The sequence below is a fragment of the Podarcis pityusensis genome (genome assembly GCF_964106645.2).
Source record: "Podarcis pityusensis genome assembly, chromosome: 17".
NCBI classification, from domain to species: Eukaryota; Metazoa; Chordata; class Lepidosauria; order Squamata; family Lacertidae; genus Podarcis; species Podarcis pityusensis.
In genome coordinates, this window is record NC_138042.1 from 3,533,823 (window position 1) to 3,547,374 (window position 13,552).

General features: G+C 43.3%; 1 protein-coding gene across 3 annotated transcripts in view; it reads left to right on the top strand.

Annotated features, from left to right (window-relative positions):
- Positions 1–11,833, top strand: part of LOC308466581 (extracellular matrix protein 2-like) — a 48,762-nt gene extending 36,929 nt beyond the window's left edge. For all 3 annotated transcript variants that reach the window (XM_080987437.1, XM_080987436.1, XM_080987435.1), the window contains exons 6-9: positions 6,610–6,767; positions 8,558–8,697; positions 9,497–9,823; positions 10,521–11,833. In XM_080987437.1, the coding sequence (XP_080843563.1) occupies positions 6,610–6,767; positions 8,558–8,697; positions 9,497–9,823; positions 10,521–10,701 (806 nt within the window). In that variant the 3' untranslated portion in view covers positions 10,702–11,833. The remainder of the gene's footprint in view (positions 1–6,609; positions 6,768–8,557; positions 8,698–9,496; positions 9,824–10,520) is intronic.
- The last annotated feature ends 1,719 nt before the right edge of the window (positions 11,834–13,552 follow it).

The following is a 13,552-nucleotide window of genomic DNA, read 5'->3' on the forward strand; positions in this document are numbered from 1 at the left end:
CAAACATGATATTATGCCCAATGTCCTGTGCCCACCTTATCATAGCCGATTTAACCGTTTCATCTTGTGTATTCCATTTCAACAGCAAGTTATACATCCTTGAAAGTACCTTAATCTTTGGTTCTAACAATTCTGTTTCTAATTTCGATTTCTCCACCTGGAACCCTAATTTTTTATCATTTTTAAAAACTTCTTTAATCTGAGCGTAATGTAACCAATCTCGCACTTTGTCTTTCATTTTCTCCAAACTCTGCAATTTCCAATTGTCTCCATCCTTTTCTAGTATTTCCCAATATTTTGGCCATTTAGCCTCCATATTGGGTCTTTTTCGGGCCTTGGCTTCCAAAGGTGAAAGCCACCTTGGTGTTTTATTTTCCAGCAAGTCTTTATATTTTGTCCAGACATTAAACAATGATTTTCTGACAATATGGTTCTTAAAGGCCTTATTTGCTTTAACCTTGTCATACCATAAATATGCATGCCATCCAAAAGCATTGTTAAACCCTTCCAAATCTAGCACATCAGTGTCCTCAAGAAGTAGCCAGTCTTTTAGCCAGCAGAACGCTGCGGCTTCATAATACAACTTTAAGTCTGGCAGGGCAAAGCCCCCTCTTTGTTTTGCATCAGTTAATATCTTAAACTTAATTCTGGGCTTTTTGCCCTGCCAGACAAACTTAGAAATGTCTCTCTGCCACTTCTGAAAGCACCCCGTTTTGTCCAAGACCTGAAGTGTTTGAAATAAAAACAACATCCTTGGCAATACATTCATCTTGATAGCAGCAATTCGGCCTAACAAAGAAAGTTTCAATTTTGACCAACTATCTAAGTCTCTCTTAATTTCTGTCCAGCATTTTTCATAATTGTCCTTAAATAGACTTAGATTTTTTGCTGTCATGTTTACCCCTAGGTATTTTACTTTTTTAACCACATTAAGTTCCGTCTCATTCTGAAACCGTTCTGACTCTGAATCAGTCAAATTTTTCCCCAAAACCTTAGTTTTCTGTTTATTTAGTTTAAATCCAGCCACCCGACCAAAGTCATTAATCAGTTGTAATACTCTTTTCGTACTGGGCTCTGGCTTCTGCAAGGTCAAAACCAGGTCATCTGCAAAAGCTTTTAATTTATATTGTTTCTGACCGACCTGAATTCCTTCCACCAACCGATCCTCTCTAATCATGTTCAATAGCACTTCCAGAACCGAAATAAATAACAAAGGGGAAATAGGGCAACCTTGTCGTGTCCCTTTTTCAATTTTAAACTCTTCTGTAACCACATTATTAACTATCAGTTTAGCTTTCTGTTCTGAGTATATCGCCCCGATCCCATTCTCAAAACCCCGTCCCACTCCCATCTCTTTTAAATTTCCCATCATAAATTTCCAGGAGATATTGTCAAAGGCCTTCTCCGCGTCTATAAAAATTAAAACTGCTTTTGTATTTATGTCTGTTTGCAAAAGTTCCAAAATGTCAATAATGTTCCTTGTATTAGCAAACAGATGTCTTCCTGGGAGAAAGCCGGCCTGGTCCTTATGAATTACTTCATTTAAAACTTTTTTAAATCTATTTGCCAAAATATCTGCAAATATTTTGTAATCCACATTTAAAAGAGAGATGGGACGGTAGTTCTTAAGTTGTGTCTTTTCAGCTTCCGACTTTGGTATTAATGTGATAAACGCTTCCTTCCACGACTCCGGTGCCCTCCTCCCCTCCATAATTTCATTGCTGACCTCCATCAAAGGTTGTATCAAATAGTCTTTTAATGTCTTATAGTACTTGGAGGTCAGCCCATCTGGTCCTGGAGATTTGCCAAGTTGCATGTTCTGGATGGCTTGTTCGATCTCCTGTCGTGTTATTTTAGAATTCAGGATTGTCCTATTTTCTTGTGACAATTTAGATAGTCCGTTTTTTACCAAAAATTGTTTAATCTCAGCATCATCTTGCGGCCCTTGGGTGTATAATTTTTTGAAGTATCTCTGGAAACACTTTCTGATGTCCACTGGATTCTGAATGTTTTTTCCATCAACCTCTAAGTTTGTAACAGTATTTAATCTTTGTCTTCTCTTCAGCTGCCAAGCTAGCAGTTTTCCACATTTATTCGCCGACTCAAACGTTTTTTGTTTCATTAATTTAACCTTCCATTCAATTTCCTGATTTATCAATTTAGAATATTGTGTTTGATAAAGTTTAATTTCTCTCAGAGTTGGCTGTGACTTCGGATTCACTCTTAACTTTTTCTCTAATTCTTTTATTTTATCCAAGATCTTATCTTTTTTCTCATTTTGTGTTCTTTTCTTTACTGCATTCTGTTGTATCAAGAATCCCCTCATTACAGCTTTGCTTGCGTCCCAGATTATTCTTTTTTCCACCATATTATTCATATTTATCTCAAAATAGTCCTTCAAAACTTTTTGGGCCTTCTTGGTAATTTCCTGATCTCTAAACAAATTGTCATTCATCTTCCATCTAAAGGATCCAGTTGGTAATAGTGTCATATCCATCTTTACTGCATTATGGTCGGAGCAGGTCTTTGGGCAGATTTCCACTTTTCTGACCTTAGGTGCCAGGCCTCTAGAAATCCATATTTGGTCGATTCTTGTCCAGGTCAGTTGGGCTTCAGAAAAGAATGTTCCCTCTCTTCCTAGTGGGTTCTTTGTCCTCCAAATGTCAATCAAATCCATATTGTCAGTCATTTCAAAAAAGGTTTTAGGTAGTCTGCCGTCTTTTGTAACATTTTGACTTTGTGACTTGTCCATGTTAGTTGATACGACCCCATTCATATCTCCCATCATTATGATGTTGTTGTAGTCTAGATAGTCCAGCATTGTCTCCTGCAACTTCTTGTAAAATTCCGATTTCCCTTCATTAGGTGCATAGATTCCTAATATCAGCAGTTTCTCTCCTTGATATTGTATCTCAATAGCCAAAATTCTTCCATGTTCATCTTTAAATAGGAATTTAGGTGACAGGCTCTCTTTTGCATATATCACCACACCTCTCTTCTTAACTTTGTCGGACGATACAAATTCCTGGCCCAATCTTTTATTTATTAACACTTTTCTGTGGAGCCTCGTCACATGTGTTTCTTGTAAACAAATAATGTCCAATTGTTCTTTTTTTAATATATGAAATATTTTCTTCCTTTTTTCCGGAATGTTACAACCATTAATATTCCAGCTCAACAGTTGCAGAGACATCCTGAACTATCTGGTTATTTTTCAAGGGGTGGTATCTTCTCAGGATCTTCAGGTTCCACAGATGCTGATGTTGGTACTGGCGTTGCCTCAGGCCCAGAAGGTAGTTCAATTCCTTTTTGAAGGTCCTCTCCGTATGTAGACAGGAATTTGTCTCTCTCTTCCGGTGTTCTTACTTTAACCTTTCTCCCTCTAAAGGTAAAAGATATTCCTTGGGGAAATTCCCACCTGAATAGGATTGCGTTGCTCCTTAGTAGTTTAACAAGTTCAGAATAGGCGGCTCTAAGATCAAGCAGTAGTCTTGGGATATCTTTATAAATTTCAATTCTTCTATCCAAAACCTCCAGTGATTTTACAAAATGTAGTCCCAAAATCTTATCCCTTTCCTCCTTTGATCTCAATGTTATCAAACAGTCTCTGGGCCTCTCCTTCTTTATGAATCTTCCAAGTCTGAAAGCTGACACGATTTTAAAGTCCTTTTCTTCCAAGTTCCAGAACTTGGAGAATTCTTTGGTCAAAAACTCAGTTAGGTGTCCTTCTTCTGCCTCTTGTAGTGATCTAATCCTTAAGTTGCTCTCACGGTTTCGCAGTTCTATCATAGAGAAATAAATCTGATGTTCCCCAACTTGTTTAGTGAGTGGTCTTACCTCTTGCTCTAAATTTTCTAATTTTTGTCTGGTGTCCTCAGTCAATTTCCGATTTTCTGCTGAGGCCTCCGTTAACTGTCCAATTGCTTGTGCATTCTGTGCCACTTGTGTGGTTAATTTATTTAGACATTCTGTATTTTTGTCAATCTTTGCTGATTGCGCATCTACTTTCTTGTCCAAAGCTTCCAATTTTTCAAAAATTTTGTCTAGAACAGAAACAGATGCTCCTGAGGCCATATCTTCCAATTGTAACTGCTCTGCTTCGCCCTCTCCCTCCACTTCTGAGGGCAAAGTAGGCACAGATGATCTACGTGTCTGTGAGGCTGAGGTTAGAGTTGTTAAAGTTGTTTGTTTAGCTCTCCCTCTTTTTCTTGTGCCACTCATTCCAACGTTATCTGTCAGTCAAGGTCACACTGAGTTATTCCCATGGGAATGGAAAGGTCCAGAGCAAGCAAACAGCAAGGGAATCGAAAGTAAAAAGTGCATGTAAAGTCACTGTTTTAATCCAATCCTCTAGAGGGAGCTTAATCTGTCTTTCAGAGTCTCATTTATGTTAGCAGCTGATAAATGGGGGCTAAACAGGAAGCTGGGATACACACTGGGCCTCCTGGGAGCAAGTTCTGCTGCTAACAGAGGCCCGTTGTTTCTACCCTGTCCATCCTGAGAGTGTTCCAGCAGTGGAAACTAAAAGGAAATGTAAAAACTGGACTAATATGCATTAATTTTATATAATTTGAACTTTTTGTTTCTTAACAGTTGGGGGATTCTGATAGCTGTGTTGCCAATATATTTCTCCCCTGTTAAACTGTTGTTGTCCCTGTGTCTTTCCAAGCACCCTGGGGAGGCAGAAATTTGGCAGGTGAAGCTTTCTCCATTCTTTGCTAAATCCCTCCATGTCAGCGAAAAGACAAAGAGCATAAGAGTAAGGCTGGTAATAGGAGGCAGGGTGGGGGTGGGCAGAGAGGGGAATATTTGACCCATATTCAAATGTATATTGACCTGCATATCAGTCCTGTATTTCAGTTGGGGGGTAGCCTTCTTAGCTTCTGTGAGGTCCTCCTTTGCAGCTGTTTTTCAAAGGCTACGGAGGGCATGATTTGGTTAAAACTGGAGGAATTCAGGAAGTGAGATTAGTGCATTTCCTTAAGAGGTGCTCTGCCTGTCCCAGTATAATTCCAGCACTGGACTGATTTCTGAATGTCATTTCATAATACATTTGGGGAGCCCCCCTTCTCATCTCATATGTGAGCCTTCAAAGAATTAATTCCTCCACAGCACTGTGATGGCACATCCAGACTGTTGTTATGTTTGCAGGTACAATTGGTGTTATGTTTGCAGGTACAACATTATGTTCGCTGACTGGGAACAGTTATGGACCACAGGTATGAAATTTACGGCATGTAATGCCCTAAGAGAGAATATTATGAAAATGATATACAGGTGGTACATAACCCCAGTCAAGCTTGCAAAAATTTATCATTTGCCAGATAATAAATGTTGGAAATGTAAAGAAACTGAAGGTACATTTTTTCACCTTTGGTGGACGTGCCCAAAGATTAAGGCTTTCTGGGAAATGATATATAATGAATTAAAAAAGGTATTTAAATATACCTTCCTGAAGAAACCAGAGGCCTTTCTCCTGGGCATAGTCGGCCAAACGGTGTTAAAAAAGGATAGAACTTTATTTATGTACGCAACAACAGCAGCAAGAATACTCATCGCAAAGTATTGGAAGACACAAGAGCTCCCCACACTGGAGGAATGGCAGATGAAACTGATGGACTATATGGAACTGGCGGAAATGACTGGCAGAATCCGTGACCAGGGAGAAGAGTCGGTGGAAGAAGATTGGAAGAAATTCAAAGATTATTTACAGAAATACTGCAAAATTAATGAATGTTAGAGTGATGTTGGATTGAAATTAAATGGTTTCTAGCTATACAGGCTTTAAAGTTATATATAGATTAAGATTAAGGATTAGGAATAAAAAGGTTAAAAGAATGGAAAATTGGCTATTAATAGATAAAAATTTAATGTTATATTATATTAAGATTAAGGATTGGGATTAAAAAAGAGGGAAAGGAATTGCTGGACAAATAAACTAAATTGGAATACAAAAGAGGGAGGTATGAGGAGGTCCAGAAAATAAGTAAATTCAAAAGTAGTAATGAAAAGATAGAATTGTTTTTAACTGTTTTTCCCCCCTCTTTTTATTTTATTTTTAATTTTTAATTTTGTATTGTGTATTTTTCTTTTTACTGTTAAATTCTCTTTTATTGATGTGTTTCTTTTTATCTGAAACTTTAATAAATATCATTTTTTAAAAAATTAAAAATTAAATGGCATAGCAGCAAATTTATACCGCACAATTAAAACGGCTTCAGTGGTCTTGTGCAACAAAACTTTCCTCCCCCCAAAATACCTGGGCTTTCTGCAGCAAGGAAACATGATGGGAAGGAACAGGGAAGTTTATTTATTGTAGTTGCGGGGGGAACTTGCTGTTTTATATTTTGAAAATCAATCAAAATCAATAATCAAAATCAATCAAACAATCAATTAGATGGGGAAGTGCCCCAGAAAGTGTGGGATATGCTTGATGCAATGTCATATCACCTTCCTGCAAAGAAATAAGAACAAATGCTTAATAAATAGCTGCCACCACATAACGCTCCCACAATCTTTGTGCCAAACATCATCAGGATGAATGCTCAATAAGCAGGTTGGCTGCAAGTGGTCAGAGGGCAGTCATGGATTCATCTCTCCTCTGCACAGGCCTCTTCAAGCTGCTCACCCTGGAGCTGGAGGCAAACGAGCTGCATGATGGGAACGTTCCCCCCACCACCTTCAAGCCCCTCAGCAGACTCATCTACCTGCGACTGGATCGGAACCGCTTTCGAGCCATCCCGTCAGGTTTGCCTGCCTCCTTGCAGGTGAGCAGAGCAGGGGTCAGGGGCGTCTTACCCATAGAAGCTAGTGGCACAGGGCGCCAGGGTGCCAAGTTCTGGAGGGCGCCAGGGAAGAGGTGGAGGCTGGACGCGGTGCCTCCCAGCATCAGCTCGCCGCCCTCACCCAGTGGCGTAGCGTGGGGGTGCAGGGGGGGCCGGCCGCACCGGGCGCAACATCTGGGGGGGCGCGCTTGCACTCGCAGCTCTCTGCCCCTACTAAAATCCACGGGTTAGGGGGCGCAAATTACTTGCCTTGCCCCGGGTGCTGACAACCCACGCTACGCCACTGCCCTCACCTGCCTCCGCCATGCCGCACTGGAGCCTCCGTCTGCCATGTCCACGCAGCACGAAACGGCCAGCTGAGCCAGGAGGCATTGCGTCCAGCCTCCGCCTCTTCCCTGCTGGAGGAACCGCCCTCCAGCCACTTCCCACCTCCTCCAGCCCCGCTGGCAGCGCAGTCCTCCCTAAAAAAAGGTGGACAGCTCTGGGAAATGGGGGGGGGGGGGGCTCCAGAGGGAGCTTTGCACCCCGGCACCGGATATGCTTAAGACAGCCCTGGCAGGGGTTGTTCTTTGTAACAGGACCAGACCCTAGTCAGGGGGCTGTCAGCTGAACCAGGAGCCAAACCTGGTAGGTCAAAGGGTATAAAGTAATGTATGAGATTTGAAAGGAATACCATACAGATATTTTGAGATTACAATTCCCATCATCCCTGACCCTGACCACTGGTCCTGTTAGCTAGAGATGATGGGAGTTGTAGTCACAAAACATCTGGAGGGCCGAGTTTGCCTACCTATTGTCATTCTTCAACTTAAACATACTCTTCCCGCCCCCCCCCCTAAACACGTGTTTTAAGCTGTGCTTATTTTAGACCCCCTCCGGGTCAAACTGGTCTGACTGTTGGTCTCTCCCGTCCGCTCCACCCCAGAAGGTCACTAGCCGGGCTAGTGAAGTGTGCTGCGGAGCTCACACTGGGCGCCGCTTCTCCTCTGGGCAGCAGCCAGGATAGAGAAAGAAGCTCTGAAGTGAGCCAGTGATGTCTGCATCGTCTGCTCAGGGCAGCAGCACCAATACTGGACGCAGTACTGCAGAGTGGAAGGAAAAGAGGACCGTTTTCTGCCTCCCCACTTCCAGCTACAATATGAAGACTGGAGAAGAGACCCTCTTAAGAATATTAGGGGGTAGGCAGGGGAAGGACTAGACCATGTGAAAAATGAACACAATATTTTAGCTGCAGTTCATTCATTTTCAGCTTTGTAGTCTTGTTATAAAAAGTGTGCCTAGACATTCCGTTGTTAAACCTAGGTTTAAGGATGCCAATTATCTCCTAGCCTTCATGTCTCAGTTTCTAACACTGCAACCATGGGAGGGGTGTGTATGTTGCCCTTATGTCCTTGTGGACTTCCCAGAGTCACCTGGTTGGCCATTGTGTGAAACAGGATGCTGAACTAGGGGTGGTCCAGTAGGGTTATTTCCCTCTGCTCCTGTGATACCACCTACATCTCTTTTTAAAGACGACTGTCTGTCTCCAGTCCAGCCCCATTTAACTTGTCTCATTCCAGAGTTCTTCTGTATGTTGTTGTTTGAGAGGTGGATGGGTTGTGTGAGATAGGTACTGGATTTGTTTGCCACACAAAGCTGGACAGGGACTGAGCAGAACTGGAACCAAGGAAAGGGCGACGGGGAGGATGCTGGAATCAACTGTGTGGTGTGTGTGTGAAGCTGGAGTCATATTAAAAGACAGATTTAAAATCAACAGTTTCCCACCCTTGCAGGAGCTGCATCTTGACTCTAATCGCATTGAGGAGGTGACCGAGAGTGTCCTCAACAAAACCCTGAACCTCACTGTGTTGGTTCTGAGCAACAACAAATTGCAGGAAGATCGCATTGCTCCACGTGCATGGATAAACCTCCCGTGAGTACCTCAGCATCATTTTCTCATACCAGTGATACTCCAAAAAGGAGAGGGTATAAGAAAATCCAGATTGAGGAGGGGAAAGTGTGGGAAGGTGATTTGGAGATTACTGTCATTTTTTAAAAAACAAATTTATTTAAGTTCTCTTTCAAATTGTGAGGTTTGATTAACAAATCTTTTTCTTTTATCTAATTTGAACAATTCATTAAGTTGATGATATTGTAACCAACCTGTTTCTATACTTATCTTCTCCAGACCTTTTTATTTTAACATCTCCATCCATTAAGAATCTCTACATGTTGCCTACTCGTTTTTCATATTTCATTTTTTCACTGATATAGCTTCTATGGGAGAAAGCCACAAAGGTGTCTTTTTCTAACAAATTTTTATATTTATCTCGTACTGTATATAAATTCTTCCTGATAACATGATTCATGAAACTTTATGCATTTTAACTTTACCATACCATAAATATGAATGCGAGTCAGATTTATTGCCATGTCCTTCCAAGTCTAACACCTGTGTATTTTTCAATACTAACCACTCCTTTAGCTAGCAAAGACAAGATGCCTCATAATAAAGTTGTAGGTCTGGCTGGAGGTAACTGTCATATGGACAACAGAGAAAACAGAGATACAGGAAGTTTATCGTCCATATTAAACTACAATATGCCCCCAAGTGCAATGCTTTTCCCAAGGAAGGGAATGGCAGCAATTCATGTATACAGGAGGAAATCCAGGACACCACTGTTGGGAACTCAGGAATCCCCAAGGGCTGTGTGTGTCTTTTTCCTCCCCAGGAAGCTGGAGGCCTTGGACCTGTCTCACAACCGCCTGGTGCACGTGCCTTCATTTCTACCCCGGCACCTGAAGCAGCTGACTCTGCACCACAACCGCATTGAGCGCATCCCTGGCTACGTCTTTGCCCATATGAAGCCTGGCCTGGAGTTTCTGCATCTGTCACACAATGCACTGCGGGACGATGGCATCCACGCCGTCTCCTTCCTGGGGCTCTACCGCTCCCTTGCTGAGCTGCTCTTGGACAACAACCAGCTCCAAGCCATTCCCCGTGGCATCCTGAACTTAAAGGGGCTGCAGGTTCTGAGACTGAGCCACAACCGCATCAGGTAAAGCAGGGATGGGGAGACAGTGGCCCTTTGCATAGTTATTGGACTCCACTTTGCATCATTCCTGACCATTGGCCATGCTGGCGGGGGCTTGTGGGAGTCCATCAGTACTGAGAAAGGCACAGGTTCTCTATCTCCAAAAGAGAGCCTACTCTGCTCCTCGCTCCTTTGTGCTTCTTGCATCCACAAGCGATGAGAAATCCTAGGGCATTACAGTCAGTCTGTTTGGAGGAAACAGTGCTGTAGGGACTGGTGGCGTTTGTGTAAAATCTGAATGTATATAAATATACCAATTAGCAAGCAAACACGCAGGCAGCCCAGCACACAACAGAACAGCTATTGTCAGGCTCCGCAGGCAACTATTTTAAATACAGTACCTGGTATCTTGAGGTTGTATTTTGCTCCTGGGATAAAACACGGGAAATCAGATTCCTAGCCTTGCTACTCTCACCCTCATTTTAAAGATGACTTATGTGAGCCAAGAAGTTTTAATCTCATTCTCCTGTTATCCATGAACTCACTACTACATTGTCTTGGGTGAGCCAGTCAGCACCTCTCCTGACCAAACCCGTAATATGGGGATCATGCTCAGCCGCCTCACAGGGTTGTTGTTTGTACTGCAGAGAGAAGGTACTGTATGTGAAGCCCTGTCAAGGGCTGCATGATGCTGAGGGTTCTTAGTCTCTCTTCCTGGCAGGCATGTCCCCCTGAACTCTGTCTGTGACACGCGGGTGGCAGAGGACTCGAACATTGTGTCGATGCACCTGGAAAACAACTTGATTGACCGCCGCCGGATCCCGCCCACAGCCTTCTCCTGCATCAAAGCCTACCACAGTGTAGTGTTGCGGCCGCAACAGAATGAAGAGGACGACTACTAAAGGTGCCTTGCAGATCACTCGCAACAGCTGTGAGGTGGTCACAAGCTATGGGACCAAACACTGTCCCAACCTAGGGGCGTGGGGAGAGATATTGCTCTTCAAGACATCACAGTGCTGCAGGGGCAAGAAAATAGGCACCTGTCTCTTCTCTGTCACTTGTTTCACGCTCCCCACTAGAGGCTTCAGGGGCAGTCTTTTAAGGAATCAGGGTTTTTTGTGATGAGAGAGTACTGGAAACATTACAAATGTACAAAGGTGAACACAGATGACCAGGCGAATACCTAGTAGACAACATTCCACACAGACACCCGGTACCCCAAAGCAGCAGCATATCTTTGAACCTCTCTTGTCATCCTGCTACAAAACTCAAGGCTTCCATGTCCTTTGCTGACTCTGTTGCAGCACCAGACTGTCTCCTTATCTCTTCTTCAAGCAGGTGGAGAGGACACTTAGCTTGTTGCCACTGGTTAATCAAAGGCCTTTAGCAGGAACCTTCAGCAAAGCAATTATGAAAAAGCCCCGAGAGAAGTTCTTCTGGCGCAGGCATGGGGAAGCCTGTGGCCTTTCAGATGTTGCTGGACTCCAACCCCCATCATCCCTGACCATTGGCCGTGCTATGCTCAGGCTGGTGGGAAGTGGGAGTCCAAAACCACCTGGAAGGCCACCGATTCCACATCCCTGAACGAGTTCTTCTATCTGGCACCAGAAGATAGATAGGTTTTGTTGTGGATGGTCTGTGTTTTGTCATCTGTGTGGTACTGACAACATCTCCAAGGACGTTGTTTCTACTCTCCCTCCCCTAACCATTGTAGTCAGCACCTGAGGCTTTTACCACCTCATAACCCTCCAAATTCTGCTGCATATAAAGAGTGAGGGGGTGTGTGTTCCAGACGCTCTCTCTTTAGACTTTCCACAGCAGAAACTCACAATATGGTAGCATTTTCTCTCCAGTGTATCAGTTTGACGAAAAGGCTTTTTTAAAACAACAACAACAAATGAACACAAATTCTATCAGACAGCTCAGTGCTCTTATCCCACCTCCTTTTTATGTGGTAAATGTTATTAATATGTCTGGTGCTATATATTTTCTGTATTTCTTCACTTACGTTGAAATCTCTCGCAATTGTTTTATGTATAACTGTTTTTGCTCTTTCAATTTGTGAATTAAAAAACCTTCTTTAAATAAAAAAAATAGTTTAAAACATGTTAATTCAAGTGTTTTGCTTTCTGCTGTACCTTACTTACACATTCCTAACAGTGACCCAGGATATACAGTGGTACCTCGGGTTACAGAAGCTTCAGGTTACAGACGCTTCAGGTTACAGACTCCGCTAACCCAAAAATAGTACCTTGGATTAAGAACTTTGCTTCAGGATGAGAACAGAAATCGCGCGCTGGCAGTGCAGCGGTGGAAGCGGGAGGCCCCATTAGCTAAAGTGGTACCTCAGGTTAAGAACAGTTTCAGGTTAAGAATGGACCTTCAGAACGAATTATGTTAAGTTCTTAAACCGAGGTACCACTGTATCTCAAAGTTTAAAGTCAACACTGACTCCTTTGAGAGGGAGAGGATGAGCTTGTGGTTTGCAAACCATATGACGAAACAAATGCTCTTGACCCAAAGTTCAAAACACTGATATGCCTCATGAAGAGTAAAAAAGTCAACTTGGCTGCAACTCATGAACAACAGAGATGCTGGATGCTTCTGTGCGAAAAGCCACACGATGCTTGTTTATAACTGATTTCCAGTAAAGCAGTGGACAGTGAAGAAGCTGCTGAAACTTCTGCATCACCCTTTGCAAAACGTTGTGTACTGTTAAATGAACCCCAATCTCTGAGCAGGAAAAGGTTTCAGGAGTTCCAACATGTCCCTCAGATTTGGTTTCCTTAGAATGAAGGTCACTGGGCTGATGGCATTTCTGTGATTAGAAAGTTTAATTTACACATATACAGACTGAGCACAAACTGGAAGACTCATAGCATTAACATTCCAATAGACGCACGGAGATTTCCCACAGCATTCACTTCTCACAGAGAGCAAATAAGGCCTCTTCTGCCCCCTTTCACAGACACCATGATGACACTGCCTCCAACCAGGGGAGCAGAGAAAGACATTCCCCCAGCAATGTAATTTGTATGGCAACGCATGTGCACTTGGCCCTGTTTTTGTTAAGCAAAGGCCCACAAGGCTCAAACCCATGGCCCTGAGATTAAGAGTCTCATGCTCTACTGACTGAGCTTTGTTTCAACTTGCTCAACGGCAAGAGGTGCGGAATCTCTGGCCCTCAGACATAATCCGTTTGACCCTCAAGCTGTTTTAGGTAAGCCATGGGCATGGATCCCTTGGCTCCATCAGGATCTGGCATGTTTTGGCAGCACTGGAGGAAAGAGAAGGATCAGAGAGTGGGACAGCACAGGGGACACCCAGGGATGGAGGAGGGAAGTTCTCCCTTGATGTCAGAGCAAGTCTGCTGGCAGGAGGGACGTCACAGAACCACAGAGCTGGAAATCGAGTTAGGGAAAGTGGGGGGATGGGAACCTGCTCTGGACCTTAGGTTCTGGGCCAGCAGAGAAAAATGAGAGCCAACATCTGTTAAACCTCCAGCCTGCCACTTCATAATGCATGACCCCTATGGATTCAGAAAGAGACCTCCTTGAATAACCACTGCCTTTCCCTCAGAGGCATCACGTAAGAGCAACTGTAGCCTCTCACTGGGCAGGACACATTGAGGCTCATCCTGACCGCACAGCCTTGTTCGGTCTGTGCAGTAAATGGCTCAGGGTGGGGGTGGGGGCAGGGGTTCGAAGCTTATGATGCAGCCTCCCAAGCTGGTTCTAATTTGCGAGGTCAATT